General features: G+C 47.8%; 2 protein-coding genes across 13 annotated transcripts; one reads left to right on the top strand and one right to left on the bottom strand.

Annotated features, from left to right (window-relative positions):
- The first annotated feature begins 3,775 nt into the window (after positions 1-3,775).
- On the top strand, positions 3,776-19,344 carry HNRNPH1 (heterogeneous nuclear ribonucleoprotein H1). Of its 11 annotated transcripts, none has more exons than XM_066197211.1 (16): positions 3,776-3,863; positions 4,453-4,564; positions 10,488-10,547; positions 11,302-11,439; positions 12,284-12,439; positions 12,644-12,787; positions 14,295-14,433; positions 15,431-15,609; positions 15,845-15,916; positions 15,995-16,128; positions 16,295-16,430; positions 16,592-16,675; positions 16,808-16,858; positions 17,190-17,273; positions 17,892-17,984; positions 18,561-19,344. In XM_066197211.1, exons 2-16 carry the CDS (start codon positions 4,516-4,518, stop codon positions 18,683-18,685), a joined length of 1,644 nt encoding a protein of 547 aa, XP_066053308.1. In that variant the 5' UTR covers positions 3,776-3,863; positions 4,453-4,515; the 3' UTR covers positions 18,686-19,344. The 11 variants fall into 11 exon arrangements, with proteins under 11 accessions (XP_066053308.1, XP_066053311.1, XP_066053318.1 ...); XM_066197221.1 differs by lacking the exon at positions 3,776-3,863 and adding an exon at positions 17,724-17,786 and having other exon boundaries at positions 4,295-4,564; XM_066197214.1 differs by lacking the exon at positions 3,776-3,863 and having other exon boundaries at positions 4,294-4,564; positions 18,446-18,652.
- On the bottom strand, positions 5,127-10,421 carry LOC136297364 (deoxycytidine kinase 2). Of its 2 annotated transcripts, XM_066197222.1 has the most exons (7): positions 9,587-10,421; positions 8,858-8,973; positions 8,261-8,454; positions 7,900-8,047; positions 7,545-7,660; positions 6,102-6,201; positions 5,127-5,427 (listed from the first exon to the last, which is right to left on the bottom strand). In XM_066197222.1, exons 1-7 carry the CDS (start codon positions 9,684-9,686, stop codon positions 5,389-5,391), a joined length of 813 nt encoding a protein of 270 aa, XP_066053319.1. In that variant the 5' UTR covers positions 9,687-10,421; the 3' UTR covers positions 5,127-5,388. The 2 variants fall into 2 exon arrangements, with proteins under 2 accessions (XP_066053319.1, XP_066053320.1); XM_066197223.1 differs by lacking the exon at positions 8,858-8,973 and having other exon boundaries at positions 9,587-9,692.
- Positions 19,345-19,490: the final 146 nt, after the last annotated feature.

Below are 19,490 nucleotides of genomic sequence, written 5' to 3'. Positions count from 1 at the left end.
CTCTCAGGAGGACTCACAGAGCACTTCTGGATTGAGAGAACAAAGAAAGATCTGTGCCTGAGCATGTGCATCAGCTGTGTTGCTTTGACGTGGCACTGGTTGACAGGAGAAAGCTGGGCAACCCCAAATTACTAAGGCAACATTGCCTGCAAGGGGTACAAGTCAGGGATCATCATTTCAGTGAGGTCAAAGCCAGTGAGCTGTTGTGGTCTCTGCTTCTGAGCCTGCAGTTGGCGAGCGGCTAAAATAGGCTCCATTTCATGAATGCGGTTGGCCAGGATAACAAGAGCTCAGGACTGTCTGCCCTGATACAGTACCACAGCACTCTCTCCCAACATTGCACTGAGTCACCCCACTGTGCAGTATCTACAATTTTACAGCTCATTCTCCATTTGGGAGGACATGAAGAAATGCAGACAAGGCTTCTTGGAGGTATGTGAATGGCCACTTTCCCACCTCTCTCTCCACACGAAGTGCCAAGGTGCTGCAAATGTTCTGCCTGAGTGAAGAAGCCTTTCCCGGGAGCAGCCTGATGAGCTCAGCACGGCGCTGCTCAGCCAGATGGCTCCTGGACCAGAGCTGACTCATGCCCACAGAGCTCAGGCAGCAGAACAGGCGGACACCTGCAGCACGCTGTGGGAGACACCTTACCCCGGCTGGCCCCGCACTCACAGTGGGGCAGCTCCAGTGGTAAAAACCAGGTGTTCTGCCCACTGCTATAATTCTAATGCTGCAAAACTAAAACGGTGACAGGCCTGGGTTCCACTGACAGAGAAACACCAGGCTGGTGAACTCTCAGCCCAGCCCTGAAGGGGAGCAGAACTCTTCATTCTCAGAGTGGCAAAGGATGGGGAGCACAAGCTGTGGATAAGCTGATAGGACACCGGGAAGGGTAATAGCTTCTAACAGTACAGCAGTGGCCTCAGAGAGAACAAGGGACTTAGGTATCTGCTTTCCACTAAAACAGTGTCTATCAACCTCCCCAGCTGTTTTCCAGCTTGGCTTCTTAGTGAATTACAGTTTAGGAAAACTGGGAAACATGAGCTACATCCAATCCGGGCTGCAGACCACCGTTTTCAGAGAAATGAATAAAGGTAAAAAACAAAGGTGAAAAGGAAGAAAGGTGAAGTGTGGCCAAAAATCCTCTATAATTGTCCAAAGCAAACATGGGAGGGAGATTGCACTGGCAAAGCTGTGAACGGGCAGCATTAGTGGGTGATGAATTGTGGCCATGTTATCTAATATGGCAGAACACACATGATGCATTTTTAATAGCATTGTTTAGCTTCTATTTGTCACGGTGTCACAGCTAGAGGCTGTTTCAAAAGGCATGGGAAATAACAGAAAGGTTATAATTGAATGGTAGGGCTTTTGACTGGAGGTCACACACACAGAAACATACAAAGCATTGGTAGTGTAAGACTTCCATGTATTCCCTGTTTTCCGGGGATGCCCACATGAAAAACAAGTCAGCTGCAACAGTGTTTACTGAGAGTTAATCAGGTTTGCAGATTAACTGTAAGATCCTGAATTATAGGTTCTTATATGCAAACATGAGGCACATGCAGCACATAGCTGAGACATGAAAAATTAACTGTGATCGCAGCAGCAGAAGAAATGGATAACAGTGAAGAAGGAAAGGGAAGTCGTCGCATACAGTGATGATGGTCTGAGTTCTGTCATCTCTTCAGAGCAGGTATTTTAGTTCTGATCAATTCTTCCTGTAATGGCAAATGCTGATCCATGAAAGAATCATTGGTAATTATTTTCTGCATTACAACAATATCTCCAAAACCTACTTAGAAATGAGCATCTGCTTCACTCCCAGACACACAGTGTCTCCGTATGCTTGGATGACTACGGAACCCTCATACCAGAGCTGCAGATTTCCTTCATTACTTTCTTGCTCTGGAAAGAAGTGCAAGCAAGATAACAAAGACAGACTGATATAAAACAGAAAATTCTTGAGCAGGTAGCAGGTTTCAAGAGCTTTACTTCAGTCCAGCTTAACACTCCACATGTGTACTCAGCTTTACGCATCTCTCTGCAGGCTGGACTGGGGCTTCATGTACCTGTAGGGAATTTGGGATGTTGCACAGGGGCTGTGACTATATGGCAGATTTCTACTCTGCAGACCACCTCTTTGCCCATTTTCTACCTGATGCACTTAAAACACCCAGCAGGCTGAGCTTGGCTTGGATTATGGCCCTCACTCCCCCAGCTGACTTGAGTGAGGCAAAACCTTCTGGGAATGCAAATGGGAAAATGAGAGCAGCTCCTCTCCCCTGCCCTGTCTGGGCAGCAAGTGTGCCTTTCCCTATTGCAGGAATGAAACAGTGAACTTCTGAAGTAAAATAAAGCCGTAGGAAAAAACATGCACCCAGAGCTTCAGCATAAGCTGTGACAGACACACCGGAGCTCAGCTGGGCCTGTTGGGAGGGGAAGGTGCATGTGTTAGGTTCATACCATAGAACAAAAACACCAGGTAAACATGATGCCTGAATCCTAGAAGAAATCACGGAAGGAAGATCCTATACCAATATTTTCAGGAAGATTTTCATCTCCTGTCTCCCTCTGTGCAAAAGCTCACATACCATGGGACCACCCCCATGTGCAAAAGCACTTAACCAGCCAGGGCCTCTGAGGAAAAGGGCTGCTCTGTTAGCGGTAATTCCACTTGAATTGTTAATTATTTTTGTCTTTCAAACACAGCCTATACATTGGCTAATCACAACTCTTCTGATAGCTGTTTGCATCTTTCCTTGCCCCTGCTGCTCACAGCCATCTTTTTCCCTTGGAAGTGGCTGTACCAAACTTACTGTGGGATAGGTCAAAGGCAGGCTGAGTTTTTTGCCTAAGATTAGTAGCAGTTACATTTTGCAGAAGAAAGTCATATGACCTTTCTTCTAACACTGGAAGGATAGCCAGAACTTCTTGTCAGTGTGAACACAGGATGATTTTAATTTCCTAAGAGACCTCTGAAGAGAGGTCTTACATCAGAATCCTGTTTACCTAAATAAACATAAGATCAAGACAATATTAGGCAAATCAAGCTTTATTTCTCACTAAGTTAGATAGCAAGAGAACAGCCATTACAGCTCTCTTTAAAGCCATTTAATCACATGGATCATGATGCATAAACAACAGAAAATCCATTTTCAGTTCTTCTTCAAATGCAGTAATGGGGACTAAAAATACCAATCAGGACTAATGAAATGGCACATAGTAAGTGTATCCCAGTGTATGACTATTAATATGCACTGTAAAAAGCCAAAATTTATCATTATCTCACTGCTAGAAATGCAAAGGCCTCGACGGGGATTAGCAAAGAGATTTGCTATACACCCACTAACACTCGGCCAGAAACAAAGCTCGGAGTCGGTACCACACCTCCACAGTCCTAAGGTCACCTCGTATCTGTTCAATCCCACAGCAAGGCTCCCTTGCAGCTATTTTAACCTGAAGTTGCTTCAGCTCATGGTTCTTTGTGGAGACGGTCGGTGCGGTTGGGAGAGCGCAGTGTGAGGGCGCAGAGGGCACGTGAAAAGCGGCCATTCCCAGCACCCACTCGAGGATTCCAGGGGCAGCTCCAGCACAGGAACCTCCTGCGCCAAGCCCCAGCAGCGCCTGAGCGGGGCCTGCCCGGGCCGGGCCGCGCTCCCCACGCCCGGGCCGCCACACGGCGGCCCTCGAAGCTCCGGGAGAGCCCCCGAGGCCTCCCCGACCAGGCCCCGCCGGCCCCGCCGTGCCCGGCCCCCGCCGCGGCGGGAGGCGGAGCCCAGCCCAGCTGACACGAGCGGCGGGCGGTGCTGCAGTGCGCGGAGCCGCCGATCGCCGCCGGAGCCCCGCGGCCGCAGCTCGCCGTGAGCGGGGGGTGCCGGGGGCACGGGGACCGGTTGGGGGCGGCGGGGCGGGTGTGGGGAGGAGGAACGATGCCGCCGCCATGTTCGGGAACCGGGGAGCGGAACGGGCGGGGGCGGGACTCGAACCGGAGCCGAGGCCGGGGGGCAGAGACTCGAACGTGGGTCCCCGAGGACTCGAACCTGGGTCCCCGGCGGGCAGGGGGCGCGCAGGGGGCGCGCAGGGTCTCGCGGGACCCCCGGGGCAGTCGCGCGCTCCCCCCTCCATTATTCCCCCCCTCCCCCCCCGCCCCCCGCACCGCGCGCGCGGGGGGCCGGACGTGACTGGCTGCGTTCAATTTGTCACGCGGCCATTGGCTGGCGGGGGCGGGCGGCGCGTGACGTCAGCTCGCGGCGCTGCGCGGCCGGCGGCCATTTATAGGCGCGGAGCGGGCGCTGCGCAGCCCGAGCGAGCGGGGGGTACCGGGAGCGCCGGCAGCTGCATCGCGGCCCATCCCCACGGGATCGCCGAGAAACCCCCGGCCGAGCCCCGAGCTGCCTTTCCTGACCTCCGCTTCGGCCGCCGCTGAGATTTTTGTTTCTGTTCGCGCAGCGCCTCAGCGCCCCCGCCCAGCTTTGTTCTTCTCGCGGCCCCTGCGGGGAAGGCGCGGCCAAGATGGACCCTTGTCACACCGAGGAGACCGAGGGCGAGATCCCCGGCCTGGGTAAGGCCTGGCGATGGCGGGCGGGGAGGGGGTGGCGGGAGGGAACGGGGGAGGGCGGGGATGGGCTCTCGGGCCCTCGTGGTGCGGTTCTCCCGGGCCCGGTGCCGCGGAGGCCTCACGGTGGCGCGGGGGAGGGGGGTGGGGGCGGCGGGGACGGGCCCGGCCGCGTGCGCCGCTCGCTCCCCCCCCCGCCTGCGTCGTGCCGGGCGGGGCCGCGGGGGCTCCTCGGGGTCGCTGTCCCGCCTCCGCCGCCGCGCCCGCCGGCCCTCCCCGTGCCGGGGGGGTGGGCGTGAGATCGCCAACGAGATAAGCGTGAATTACAGTTTATTGCAGGTCTAATGTCCAGCATTAAGTAGCGTAAATCCGGTGGAAACGGTTACTCACTAAAGCAGAAGTTGAAAGGAAAGGTTTCTGGACGCCATAACAGTCTCGTCTTAAAATGGTGAACCCGTGCCAGCTATTGCAAAACAACCCTGCTCGGCGCCTGCTATCTGTTTACTGGGTGTCGGCCTCTGACAACCGCTGAGCTGCCCCGTGGGGAGAGACACTCGAGAGGCAGTAGGACTTTTAAATCTTTATTAAATAGCAGAGAATATACAGGAAAAAATATTATCAAAGCACCACATATTTATTCTTTTTAGCTTTACAAAAAAATCTATTAAAACCCACAGAGCTCAGAGAAAAAAAAAACAACCATAAACACCGAACTCTGTTTTTACATTTCAGGCTTGCTTTAAAATGAGCTATAGAGATAATGCATTTGTTTAAAGTAAATTTTTGAACACACAGGTTGTTAGGTGGACTTCAGGTACTTGTTATTCGAATTAATTTTCATCTTCTAAAGAAGTCAGGAACGACTTGACCTATCAAAAAAAAAATCTATTATTTGGCGCATTAAAAGCAAAAGTACCAGTCTTTTCCCTTTATTTGGGAATAAATTGTTTGTTACTATATTTTTCCAATCATGTTTTGCTCCTAAATTTACGACCTGAAATGCATATAGCCTTTCAGAGGGGCAAGGTAGAAGATGGCATGTCTGAGTGTCTGTTCAAAACTAAGCTATTAATTGCTGGTTTCTTGAAGGTGTTATGACAAATATATCCACAGCTGATCCTTGTGCTCCCCTTCCCAGTTTATTTAGAGCTGTTTAATTGAGGGAATTAGTCTTGGCTTATAGGAGTCATTCTTCAGTAATCTCAGATTGATGACCCAGAACAAGATGAGGAAAATGGTTTATGGGGTTTGCTAGGAGAGAGCACTTCCTCATGCTTTTAAGTATTAGGTGGAGTTTTTTTTTCCCCCATGAACTAGCTAAACTACTCCACCAGAATTTCTTTTGGCATTTACTTCCCAAGTCTTGCCGTTCATTAGAGCTGGTAAACATCACTTTGACTGAAGTGACTTCTTTATTACCACCTTGTCTCCTCAAATGGTTATTTACTCTCCCTCCCAACTTTGGAAGTGTTACTACTTGCGAGATAACTGCAGAAGAAAAGCAGGTACACCCCCCCCGCCGCCCAATGCTTTAGATACTTACTTTATCAATCAGGTACTCTTGTTTAATTTTATCGTTCTTAAAATCCTTATTAACATCCAGAACTAGGATAGGAATCTCCTTTATGTTCTCAAAATCAACTCTGTTAGGAAGAACATAAGTTTGAGTAAAAACCATGTGAAATACTGTGCATTCAAGACCCCTGCTTTTGATTACCACATGCACCTGAGATGTTAAAACTGGTGCCCATAACTTAAATGTAAAGCCCATGTCTAGTTTGCCCTTAATTGCTCTTCCTGTATTTCGCAAATCTGGACTCTTAGTATCTATCTGTAATGTACAAGGGGGAGAAGGTACTTTTTACTTCAATTTCTTTTCCCTCATTTTTGTTGGGGAATCAGTTACCAGGAACTGGTTTTGTAAGGTGGAGTATTTTTTTCAAAATTTCCCTTGCCCTGTGTCTCCCTCACCTAATCCACTTACCAAGATGCATTTTTAAAGCTTCCTTTCATAAGGATGACCTTTTTAACATGTTACAAGACTAGTCTTTAAAACGTCTTGGACATAAGCAAGACTATTTTGGCTCCAGTTTAGGAACAGATGGGAGCAGTATTCTTTCTTCTGAGTGTGGAAAGCATTTCTAAAATGCAGTACGTGTGCTGAACAACATTCTGACTTGTGCTTGCACACTTCAGTGTTCCTATTACAAACACAGGAAGTGCTTGCTTACGAGTTTGGAATGAGTTCACAACATAAACATTCCCAAAATTCCACGCTATGTACTACTTTCTGTCTCCTAAGCATTTGGGTCATCCTATGTGAAACTTCAGTAAGCAGATCAAACTGATAATGTACTTTTCCTGGAATTGTAATGCTTCCCATTCGGTAGAATATTTTGGACTCCTCAAGGGCAAAATCTAGAGTCTGCTTTTATGTTCAGAGATTCCTTAGATGGGAAAGCCAGTAAGAGTCAATAAGGAAGTTCAGGGAAGGTGTGCAGAGATCACTCAGTTGCTAAATAGGTTTCTTGTATTTACAGGTCTGCCAATAGCCTTTCTGATCATTGTTCAAATTGAAGTTAGGATTAATATTTAAACTTCGTTGAAATACAGTCCTGCTAGTTTAAAGGTAGTTGGGGCCTTGTCTGCCCCTTAAATTGCAACAGAGAAACTGCGTGGTGAGAAATGTATGTGATTGGCCCCTGCGCACCATTTTAGGTGTCCTGTTCCTGAGTCCTTCCAATTAGTAAAATCCATATCCTTGCTGGAGTTACAACTGTAAAGCTTCCTAGTTAAGGCTAATGCTTACAAAGATTTTCAATTAGATTAAGTTCCATCTCTTGAAACCTGACGTGGGTGTAAATATAAGTTTATGCAACTGCCTGAGTGAAGCTAGACTTACGCTAAACTTGATAAAACTAAAGCTTAAGGTAGAAACTAGAACTTGCCTGCAAGTTGAAACTTGCTACAGAAAATGGATTCCTACCTCATTGTCCTTTCATAAAGCCAGGTTTCATGTTTATAGTGCAGGTTTTCCAAATACTCAAGCTCAATTCCTTGCTCCTCTTCTCTTCCCCTTGTCTGTAGCCTTTCCATGCATTTCTGGGGAAAAAAAAAAAAAAGTACAAGCCTGGTCACTAATCATGTGTTGTAGGTTAAATCAGCTAAACCGATCAAGTGGCCCTTAACTTGGAAGGACTAATGCTAGACATTAGTGAGAATTAATTTTAAATGCTTGACTGCACATAAACGAGTTGAATCTAGAATAACTTTTTTGTACCCTCTTAAGCCTCTGGAAAAGGAAATTGCAACTGAAGCACCTCCATTTTTAGTGAGCATACCTGAGGTGTGGTTCTGAGATAGATCATGCCGTCCAGCTCTATATCTGATTGAAACTGATTCAAAAGCCATGTGTGCCAGTCCTGATAAATAGACCACTCTGTTTCATTAATGTTTCCAGACTCGAACAGGTTAGAAGCAAACACGTATCTGCAATGAAAGACATCAAGTCTCATGCCAGGAATGACAGAAGTGAACTAATAAAACATTGGTCATTAGAACAGAATGATGGTATTGAAAAAAAAGCCTTAATCTGCTCCTTTGCAGATACTAGTTTAAGTATGAAGTGCTTCCTTAGCTCCATGTCTTTAAAGACCTGGAAGCTGTTGATGTGAGTTCTTGGTGTGCTGTGAGAGTAATTACCTGTCACTGTACACAGATCTCTCAAAAAATTGCACTGGATGCTCTGCTTCATGTAGCTTGGCTGAGACAGGTTTTAATTGTGCTTTTACTCGGCTCAAGCAAGCATAAGTCTGAAATGTGTAAGCCCATCTTGTGGGTTTATCATACAGCATTTGAAGTAAGTTTCCTCCGCTCTTCTGAGATGTTGAAAGTTCCTAGAAGGCAAGAAAAAAGTTATATGAGTGTACTGCAATTTCTCAATCCAGAATTCTGATACGTTTAGGTAAGAATTCTTGGCTTTTTATTGCTAAAAAAATGCTTAGGCATAAATCTCTTAGGCATAAGAGACTTTTTTCCTCAGGTGACGGTGGTTTTCATGACTGCTTCTTTGAGTAGTTTGTCCCAGATTTTAGTGTGATTCCCGTGGAGCAGGAGATGTGATTTGAACTATATAATCAGTAGTATCTTTCCTTCACAATTTGAGTGCCTGACCAACTGTGGTATGATAGTGGGGATGACTCTGGCTGCTGAAGACTAAGTATAGCTGGATTTTGGCATAGCTCCCTGGCTGTGGAACTCTCCCTGCAGTTTCTTTCGGCCGAAATCCTGCGCACCTACCTCATACTCATCCTCGGCTGTCTGGATGTTGCACCACTTAGCGATGGGCTCGGGGATGATCTCCCACTCATCGCTGTGTTTCTCCAGCAGCCTGACAAACGTTGACTTCCCCGCAGCTGCGGAAGATTAGGCAGTTCACAAAGGGTTGGGGGGTTTATTGCTCTGGGGCTGCTGATGGTCAGGGGGCAGTTTGATGGTTGCTGGCGGCTGTTCGGGGCGCGGGCCCGGCGGGGTGCGCCGAGAAGCAAACAGCGCTAATCTGCAGCGCCAGAGGGGCCGCGCCCGGCCGGGCGGGCGGGCGATAAGGGCGGCCGAGGAGCAGCCGACATTTTAGGAGCTGCCGCGGTGGGCGGAGCTTGAGCCGGGAGCGAGGCAGCGGCCGCGCAGGCGCTGGGCCTGGGCGCGGGCGGGCGGGCGCCAACGAGCGCTGCGGGCCCGGGGGCACCGGGGCTTTGTGCTCCCGTGCCCGCCCCGCGCCCTGGAGTGGCTGATGGGCGCCCTGCCCCGGGGAGCTCCCCACCCGCCCCAGCCTTGCTCCGGGTGCGGCTCTCCCTGCTGAACCCCCGCTGCCCGCAGAACCGGGGGGACAAGCGCCGCAGCCGTCCCTCTCTGTCCCGCAGTCTCCCCGGCATCCCAGCCCCTTGGGGTGCTCTCGGCCTCCCCCCCCTCCTCCTCCTCTCCCCGGCGTCCCCCACCACCCTGAGCCGCCTGCCGCACCGCCGAGCTCACCGATGTTCCCCTCGATGGAAATCTTCCTGATGCGCTTCTGGAAGCTGGATTCGAGGGAGCCGGCGGGGCTCTGGCAGTGCCGCTTGGCGGGGGTAGACATGGCAGTGCCGAGCGGGAAACTCAAAGGGTTCCCAGCTGCTCCAGCGCACTTTTAGCGTCCCGCCTAGGCGGGTGGGCGGGATGGCCGCTTCCCGCCAGTCCTCCCCGGGAAGAGGCGGAGGCGCTGCCCCCTCCCCCGCCGCTGCTGCCCCGCTCCTTCCCAGCTCCTGCCGCCGCGGTGTTACAAAATGGGCGTTCGGCAAGTGAAATGGAGAAGAGAGCTTTGTGCAGGAAGTGACTGTAGCACGGTTCCACTTACTGATCTAATTTGCATTTCTGTAAACGAGTTCACCGTGTTGTTTGATTTATTTACATAAGCTTGAGCATGCACTTAAAAAAAAATAAAAAAGCCTCCAGCTGTGGGGGTGGGGTAGTTGTTAGTCCGGAACACATTAAACAGTTACGTGACAGATGAGGCAGTGTAGACTCATAGTCTGTTTTCGTACTGACTGACTCGTGGACGTATGGTGTTCATCTGGAGACTATTCAGAGCAGCTTCTGGGCTCCAAATACCTGTGTCGGGGCTCTAGGAGCCTGCTTAATTCCAGGCCTGGGTCCTCTATCACCTGCGTAGACTAAGTTGAAACGTGAGCTGACTGTCCAAGGGGGAAGGGGGTGGAGGATTCTTAGATGACGAGTTATTCCAGTTTACCCTTTCCTCCTCGGTAATACTGAGATTCAAGGTGAAATCTAGCTAGGTCTGGTGTGTTTGGAGGAAATGGGAGGGAAATAACTTTTCCGTTCTTTTATGATAATTGTGACCCATTGTCTCTTCTTTCCCCATCTCCTCCAAACACACCAGGCTTCAGTGACCGAAGCGAGCAGATTGTTTCACGTGGGGTAGCGTCAGCCTTTGAAGCTGGTAAGTGCTAGTTCCCACGCACGGTGTGTGCAGCCAGAGCGCTCCGCTGTCCGCGCCGCGCCGGGCCGGGGCGGGGGCGGCAGCGCGCGGGGCACGCGCAGCGCGGCCAGCGGCGCCCAGGCCGCGCGGGGCCGGGGCTTTGTTCGGCGCGGCGGGCGGGCGGCGCATGCGCACAGGCGGCGCGCGGGGTCTCGGGGGCGGGGCCGGGCACTACCGGGGCACACGCGCCCCATACCCGCCCCGGCCACGCCGCTGCCGGTCCCGTGCTCGGCGCGGGGCTCGCGGTGCTCGGTACCCGCTCGCCACACGCTGCTCTTTGCGAACCGGCCGCGGGCGCTGCGCCATCGCCGGGGGCCGCGGGCCCGCCAGGGCGGCGTCTGGGACCGCGCTCTTTGTGCGGAGGAAGGCCCGGCCCAGCGGAAGCGGGAGCACCCGCCGCCATTTCCTAGCGCGCTCTCGCCACAGGCTCGCCCGCTCGCTGCCGCCTGACCGGGACTAGGCGCTCTCTGGACAGCGGATCAGGCTCGGAGCCCTAGAACCAGCGCGGAGCCCCACCATGTGTGCGTGCGGGGAAGGGGCAGGGCGCGGGCCGGGGGCGGGAGCGGCGCCGTGTGTGTGAGGTGGCAGCGCCCGAGGCAGAGGAGGATCAGGGAAGGCCGGGGCACAGGCCAGGGGGGCCGCCGGGCGCTCTGAGGGGGTGCGGGTGGCGGCCGTGCTGAGCAGCATCTCAAAGGGCCCGTTTTGGTCTTTCTAGCAACCACAGAAGCAGAGACGGAGCAGAGCCTCACCCCCAATGTGATGCTCAACTCGGAGAGCAGTGAGGGATATGTGGTGAAAGTCCGGGGGCTGCCGTGGTCCTGCTCCACCGAGGAGGTGCAGAGGTTCTTCTCCGGTAAGTGAGGCTGTGGGGGAATAAGAGGTGCGGGAGAGGGGCCGGGCTCTGCTGTCAGTTCTGGGTCCCTACCAGGGACACTGTGGCAGTGGGAGTGCTGTGGTGAGCAGTTGCAGGAGATACTCAGTAGCCGGTGCAGTTTGTAGTGCAACAAGTTCAGCCAGAACCTGGTATGCAAAGCCACGTTCATGCTAGCGGGAACTCAACACAAAGTGGCTTAGTCTGAGTTGATGGGATTGCCACGACTGCCTTTGCTGCTTGAGCAACCAGGAGGGAGAAGGTTTTGTTATAGAGAAAGTTCAGCCTGAAGCAAGAATTTTGAAGCTAAATTAGTTTAGTTCTTGTATTGTCCCAGTAGACTCTTGTTAAGTGTTTAGTGTGTGTATCCTTTCCCATTTTATTAGCATTCTGCAGTAATAAATCATGGTGATGAATATATGCTTTCTGCAGCAACTGGAGCTTTTAAAACTGCTTCAGGAATTTGATGTATTGGACTTGGTTCTGATTCAGTTTATTACACTTACACTGATTGTTACTATTCCTTATTTCATGCTAATAAGAAAGTTAAGATCAAAAGCAGATGGTGTTCAACTTCAGGCAGAAAAGCTTTGAAAATAGCTTTAGGGGTATCCTTAATATTGATCTGTAGGCTAGACTAGAATGGTAACTTTAGTTAGTGTCTTAGTTAATTGGTTATTTTAAAGTTGTAACGAGAATGCTGCTGGGTTTGTTGTCTTGATATAATTGATACTCAGTACCTTTTTGTTTTTAGGCTCTCTGAGACTTTCAAAGTAACACTGTTCTTGTAATAATTAAGGTAATTCTGTCCTTCTTTCATTTTCAGATTGCAAAATTCTGAACGGGGCCTTGGGTATCCGTTTCATCTACACCAGGGAGGGCAGACCAAGTGGAGAAGCATTTGCTGAGCTTGAGTCAGAGGAGGATGTGAAATTGGCCCTGAAAAAAGACAGAGAAACAATGGGACACAGATATGTTGAAGGTTTGATTCAGTTGGTCTAGTAACTGACTATGCTGTGTTTGTGCTTGATGGGTTTTCGGTTAATTGCTTTTTTTTGTCTATTTAAAATGCATGTGAGAGGACAAATGGACTTGCATATCATAAGTTGACTAGTTTCAAGGCAAATGACTTTTTAAAAAACTCTTCCCTACTCCAGAATGCATTAATTCTAAGTGCCTTTTACAGTTTTCAAGTCAAACAACGTTGAAATGGATTGGGTTCTGAAGCATACTGGTCCCAACAGCCCTGATACAGCTAATGATGGTTTTGTACGTCTTAGAGGACTCCCATTTGGCTGTAGTAAAGAAGAAATTGTACAGTTTTTTTCAGGTATGTGGGATAAAAGTAGTAGCTATAGCACTATTGGTTTATGCTAAAATAACCCCAACAAACCAAACAAGCATGGATTGCCCAGTAGTACTTCCAGCAGTATTATCATGGGTATTCAAAGTAAATAAACCAATTCTTCACTAGTTTTCTGGGCATGAGGAGTCCTTTGGATCACTTCCTAAAGTCCTTGATAATTAAATAATTTAGGGAATGCCAAAAAGGTATTTGAATTTATATTTGGTGGGACATAATTGTTCCAAGTAAGGATTGTAGAAAAGTGTCGCCTTCCAGATAAAGATAAACAGTTCCTGTGGGAGGATATTTCCACCCCCAGCCTTGGCTGGTTGGCCCTGGTCAGTGAAGGATGTAGAACACCCTCACCACTGGGCTTTGTGTGAGGAGCAGGTTCTCAGTAAGGGCCCATGACCTCTTCCCAACATAAAGCTAGTACTGAATGAAATTCAGAGAAAACCTGCTGAACTCTACCCAAGTACAGATTTACAGGTTTGCCCCTTTCTCTTCCTATGGGGGAAAAAAACACCTACCAGACCCTTGATGTTGCCTAGCTCAAAGTTTTTATGGATGAAGAGATAATATCTTGTTTTGACTAATTTTTACTTTTTTTGCAGCTGTTTTATGTTTTACAAACTGGAATTAGACTGTTGAAATGTCTAAGAATGAAATCTGTTGGTTGTTTAAGATTTCACTTGTTATTATTTTCGAAATACTAGATTTCTAAATGCTTTGCTATAACAAGATATGATTGAGCTTGCTGTTTTGCTTTAAAAGTAGTAGAAATATTTCCAATTTTACGATCTCAGAACTTGTTTTTTGTTTTCTGAATTGGTGATATGAACGAGCAATCTCTAAGCATGTGCATTTTAAGCTGTTTTTTTTCTTACATGGTGAAGTAATTCAAGCTTTATAAATTGTTAATGTGCTTAGTATACAAAATGTGTCTCTTCTGTTCAGGAACTAATACTTTAAAATTACTTCATGATTTTTTTCTTAATTAAGCACTGCTAAAGATTAAAAAAAACAAAACGATGCTGGAACTTAATATTTATGTAAGACTAATTATTTTACCTGAGTGACTTCTAGTAAAATTACTTGTTCTATATAAAGCTGTTTAACTTGCTGTGTTTGAATTTAAGTTCTCTTTAAAAGTTCATCTTAAATACTTTCACAGAATTGCCGAGGTTTGTAATGATGTGTGAAGTTCTTAACTCACCCTGCATTAGATGCCTTCTCTGAGGGGCTGTCCCTGACCCTCAGAGCATTTCTGAGCTCTGCGGGGTGGGTTAAGAACCTGAACTGAATGGTATGTGATCATGGAGCTCTTTGTTGACATGTCTTTTTTTTTTATTCTGGTGTTCTAGAATCAGCATACCATTCTCTTAAAAGTGTTTAAATTCTGGTGTTTTTAAAGCTATAAGAAAAAACTCATGACTGGGCTTGTGATGTTAATATTGCCCCCCTACTGGGGTTATTTGTCCTTGGGTTGAAGGGTTGGAAATCGTGCCAAATGGGATAACATTGCCGGTGGACTTCCAGGGGAGGAGTACGGGGGAGGCCTTCGTGCAGTTTGCTTCACAGGAAATAGCTGAAAAGGCTCTAAAGAAACACAAGGAAAGAATAGGGCACAGGTGGGGATGGATGGTTGGTTGGCTCTGTCACTTTTCTTATGGTAAACAATTAAATCCATATTCTCTCTTCTGAAAGTGTTAACACCCAAATCAAAATAGTATTTCGGTTTCTAACTTGGTGATGAGTAAAGGTATTGATTGCTGCAGTGTGTGTGGCACAGACTGTTAAATCTACCCAAAAATACAGGATAAAATTGGCCTAAACTAAAATGTGCTTTGGAAAATAAGTAATAGCAGGCATTCAAAACTATAGCTTGGAAATGACAAAGTTGAGAGACTATGGCTTTAACTTCTCAAATAGCACCAATTCTGCCTTTAGCTCTAAAGACATGCACAGTATTCTTACTACCATAAGAAAATGTGATACTTTCTAAACTTGTTTTATAAGTTGAAATGTAACAAATTTACTTACTTGTATTAATCTTCAATGTAATAAGCATAGCTTTCAAGAAATTGTCACAAAGGGTTTTTATTCGATTTTATTTGTGACTATTTTTCATTGAAGCATGCACCTTTTGCCTACGCTGAATCATTGAAGCATAGGCTGGGTTCAGTAGTACATGCAGAGCTTTTTGTGGCATCCTGATGGGTTAAACTCTCGGTGGAGATCGGGTTTTTAACCCTCTGTTTCCGTTGCCTTAAGCAACAGTGCTGAGTTGAGTGGACACTGGTCCCTCCTACATTGTTTGACTAACATTTTAAATTGGGGGGAGGTGGGTGGGGAATCAGTATTGCTCCCCCACCCTTAAGGTTGGGATACTGCAAAGTATGAGGAGCATATAAACCCTTCAGTAATTTTAATTTCTTGAAAATACACTGATTTAAATGTAATGTAGTGCTAATAATAGAATGTCATTGCCTACATAATGTAAGGAAACCTGGCTTAAAATTACTGCCAGTGTCAAGGCTATGACTAAATAGCTTGTTTTAATGTGAAGTTGTGAGGTGTTTGTGGAAGGAATCAAAGCCTGACTTCTCCCTGTGCAAACACTCGTAGGTACATTGAGATCTTCAAGAGTAGCCGAGCAGAGGTGCGCACTCACTATGACCCTCCGCGCAAGCTGTTGGCCATGCAGAGACCTGGTCCGTACGACAGGCCCGGCCTGACGCGCGGCTACAACAGCCTGGGTAGAGGAAGTAGCTTGGAGAGAATGAGGCGTGGAGCCTACGGAGGAGGTAAGTGCACGGAGGCCCAGGGAGCTGCTTGTTTGAAAAGCAGCAACTCTTGGACCTGGTAGTGTCTTCCCCAGCTGTGTATGTGTCCTTGGCCTTAATTCTTGTAGAAGAAATGAAATGTTGTAGTAGTCGTTGTTTGCAGTGTGTACTGTGTATTTGGATCTTTCTGTAGTCGAAATGAAAGTTTATTTGGATCTTTGTGTAGTTGAAATGAACATGTCCAATCTGTTTCTAGGTTATGGAGGTTATGATGACTACAATGGGTATAATGATGGCTATGGGTTTGGTTCTGATAGATTTGGAAGAGGTAAGGATCTCTAATAGGAACAGTAACTGAACTTACGACATGTCCCAAAAGAAACTCAAATACATCTGAAAGACCTAGAATGGACTCTTTTCTCCGCAGGGATGTCGGACCACAGGTACGGCGACGGATCGTCCACCTTCCAGAGCACGACCGGCCACTGCGTCCACATGCGAGGCCTGCCCTACAGAGCCACGGAGAACGACATCTACAACGTGAGTGTCACATGCTGTTCCCCAGTGCATGGCTTCAGGTCCTGGGTTCCTTGTGGGACATGCCAGCTGCACTGCAGCTGGACTGTTCCTCTGGAGAAAGTGGCTTGTTGTAAACCCAAACTGTTGCATTGGTGCGTTTTAATCTGTGTGACTGTTCTGTGTGTAGTTCTTCTCACCTCTGAACCCTGTAAGAGTACACATTGAAATTGGACCAGATGGCAGAGTAACTGGAGAGGCAGATGTTGAATTTGCTACTCATGAGGACGCAGTGGCTGCTATGTCCAAAGACAAAGCAAATATGCGTAAGTCTGACTGCTCAGAAGAGGTGGAGCTGACAGCACTGCAGTGTAGTGCATCTGCTGCAACTGGAATGCCAAAGATTTCACTGCAGCTTCACTTGCAGTGAGACAAGCTGCGTGGGTTTGGTGTGAAATGCTCTCATGGGAAAACTTTCTTCTTCCAGAACACAGATATGTAGAACTCTTCCTGAATTCTACAGCGGGAGGAACTGGTGGTGCCTATGGTAGTCAGATGATGGGAGCAATGGGTATGTAGCAGTCTCACTGCACTTACAAACAAGCGTTTGCTATTGAAGGAAGCTGGCTCGTTTTGGACAGCTCCTCCTTGTTGTGTGCCTGGCATCAAAACTGAAATTCAACATTCTGTCTTAATTACACAGTCAAGGAGTCGGAAGGGGTAGTCCAAGATTGGAACACTAGCACGTTGCCAGGTATATAAGTCTTTTTGGAATATATTTGAGCTTTAATAGGTTGAATAAATTTGTGGTGCTGAGTGTGGTGTGCCTGGTGGGATGAATGGCTCCTTTGAGAGTGTGGTAGTGCAAAATCGGGGAGATGCCTGTCCTTTTTATTCTCCTTCCCCTTCCCTATTGGGGATACCAGAACATAGTTTGGTGTTGGAGGATGTATCTGTGGCACGTGATCTGCCATTCAAGCTGAGTCTTGGTGGTGAGAGAGAGATACTTGGAATTGGGAGAAATTGTCTGAATTGCTCTGGCAAAACCCAAAATCTGTTTAAAAATTTAAAATGTGTGTTTGCAGCACAAGTCTTAAATGCCTGTTGCAGTTGTGCCTCTAAGACAGATACCCTCCTGACACCCAGCTGGGCTGGTTTCGGAGATGAAGGTGGGGTTGGTTTCTGTGAGGGCTCCTTTCTGGAGGGTGCTGGGGTGGGGGGTGTGTGGATACACTACTGCTTTTATAGTATTTGGTTACAAAATGTTTGTAGAATTCTAATGCTGATAGTGAAACTAGAGAAAGGAGTGTGGGCAAGTGATGAGGTGAAGAGCAGTTGTTTGTTTAAATGGAGCTATCTGTGTTTGAGCCACAGCATTGCTGTGATGTGATGTACAACCAGTCTGGAGCAGGAATAAATCTGTCAGGGCCATGTGCATAATGACTGACTCCAGTTAATGAGCTGCTGTGCTTCTGGAAAGGCAGCACTCCTGTGTGAGGTTCCTTAAAGTCGAGCGTAAATCATTTGGGGTGTGTTACAGTGCAGATCAGTCCTGTTTAGTATAGTCCACAGAAATTGTAAAAGTAACTTCTAAAGTTCTTGTTGCTGCTTGATTGCAGGGATGTCTTTAGAAACCCCATCACTTTCCTTGAGCATGTTAAACTTCCCTTGGTGTGAGCAAGGTAGTGCCAGAGTGCAGGGGCTGTTGGTTGGGTGAGGGTTGGGTTTGTTGATGACGAGCAGATCTTGACCGGCAAGTTCTTAACGTTTTTACCCTTAACTTGAAGGGAGCCAATCCAGTTACGGTGCTCCAGGCAACCAGCAGCTGAGTGGGGGTTACGGAGGAGGATATGGAGGACAAAGCAGCATGAGTGGCTATGGTAAGAGCATTTCTTTGCTGCTTTCCATTGGGCCAGGTGCAGCTGGCTTAACATTGCCCTTCACTGGTGTTGAAGGGTTGTGTTATAACCTGGGCAGCACAGGCTCTGAAAGTTAAAGATGTGGCTACTGTGAATGTTGGGGAATTGGGAGGGGGGGATCAATTCAAAGCTGCAATGGGGAGCTGAGGGGGGGATATGTGGAAAACCATTCTAAAAGGGGCAGGAAATGCCAGTCTCAGACTTGCATTGCTCTGATCACTTCTTAATCTGAAAGCTGGAGAGCAGCTTTGTTTAAACACAGTACAAATGGGGGAGGGGCTCATGGGAGGCTGGGTCCTCCCTGTTCCCCCAGAGCAGTGGTAAAGCTCTGGCTTGGGAAGGGGGGTGATGCAGAGCTCGTGCTGTGGTTGAACATCCGATAACTGACTTCGGGTACGGAGCTGTAAACTGACACTTTGCAGCGTTGGGCACGGTAGACGGTATTTACGAGGTGGCCCAGCAAGGACAGGCGTTGGGGCAAGGATGCTTCGAGTCGGCCTGAGGCAGCTGTGAACCTGCTGTCGGTTTCCCCCTCAGACCCCGGGAGCCAGGGCGCCATGAACAGCAGCTACTACAGCAGTGGGAACCGCGCATCCATGGGAGTGAACGGCATGGGCGGCATGTCCAACATGTCCAACATGAGTGGTGGCTGGGGAATGTAACCAATCGCTGACTTTTGGTCACATCTTTTTTAAAAAACAAAAAAACAAAAAACTAAGTTTAACAGTTTTGCAATATGAGCTTGTGATTTATGCTTTACTGTAAGTGAATTCAGGATTGTTTTAAAACCTTTCAGGTTCAGTATTTTTGAACATACAGAAATGAACATTCATCTAGGATGTAATAACCAAGTAAAGACTATAACTGTTAAACAATTTGGAGCGTTTCTCAAGTTAGTTTTGTTGTAGGAGTGTATTTAAGCAGTAAGCGTATTTAGGTTAAAGCTGTTTGAATTATGTTAAATGTTGCTCTTATACCATATTACATCCAACACTGTTTTGAATACATGTTGAAAGAGACATGCTTTTTTGTAAAGAACAATATAGGAGCTGTGTCTGAAAATCAAAGTGAACATTTGGCATGTTAGTTCTAGTTTATTTCTTTTAATATCCTGTAAGGCATGTTAAAGCTTTTTTTTTTTTAAGTTAATGGGGGAAACATGTTGAGACGCAATACGGCTACTTTAGGATTTTGGTCTTGGTGTTCGTATAAAATTCTGAGGCCTTGATTTAATCTTTCATTGTATTGTGATTTCCTTTTTAGGTGTATTGCGCTAAGTGAAACTTGTTAAATAAATCTTCCTTTTAAAAACTGGAACTCATTCCTTCTTGACCTCCCTCCAGCTTCTTGTAACCACACTTGTGCCCGTGTCCTCTGTGACTGTTGTGCTCTTGCAGTGCAGCTGCCGGGCAGTGACTCTCCTCACAGAGCACTGACCCACAGAGTGTTACAGTGACAACTGGGGGG

This window comes from Chamaea fasciata, unplaced genomic scaffold (genome assembly GCF_029207755.1).
Source record: "Chamaea fasciata isolate MVZ Bird 193981 ecotype frontalis unplaced genomic scaffold, bChaFas1.0.hap1 SCAF_15, whole genome shotgun sequence".
Classification (NCBI taxonomy): Eukaryota; Metazoa; Chordata; class Aves; order Passeriformes; family Sylviidae; genus Chamaea; species Chamaea fasciata.
The sequence above is the reverse complement of the archived record's forward strand: the minus strand, read 5'-3'. Positions and strand labels throughout refer to the sequence as shown.

What these genes read in the sequence shown, in the direction of transcription:
- LOC136297364 (XM_066197222.1), bottom strand. Translation starts at nt 9,686, where the DNA reads ATGTCTACCCCCGCCAAGCGGCACTGCCAGAGCCCCGCCGGCTCCCTC. An exon ending in TTCCATCGAGGGGAACATCG is followed by an intron (nt 8,974 to 9,586) that starts GTGAGCTCGGCG and finishes AATCTTCCGCAG; the next exon opens with CTGCGGGGAAGTCAACGTTT. An exon ending in CTTTATGAAAGGACAATGAG is followed by an intron (nt 6,202 to 7,544) that starts GTAGGAATCCAT and finishes TCTTCCTAACAG; the next exon opens with AGTTGATTTTGAGAACATAA.
- HNRNPH1 (XM_066197221.1), top strand. Translation starts at nt 4,516, where the DNA reads ATGGACCCTTGTCACACCGAGGAGACCGAGGGCGAGATCCCCGGCCTG. An exon ending in CGGAGAACGACATCTACAAC is followed by an intron (nt 16,129 to 16,294) that starts GTGAGTGTCACA and finishes TTCTGTGTGTAG; the next exon opens with TTCTTCTCACCTCTGAACCC. An exon ending in AAGCAGCATGAGTGGCTATG is followed by an intron (nt 17,985 to 18,560) that starts GTAAGAGCATTT and finishes TTTCCCCCTCAG; the next exon opens with ACCCCGGGAGCCAGGGCGCC.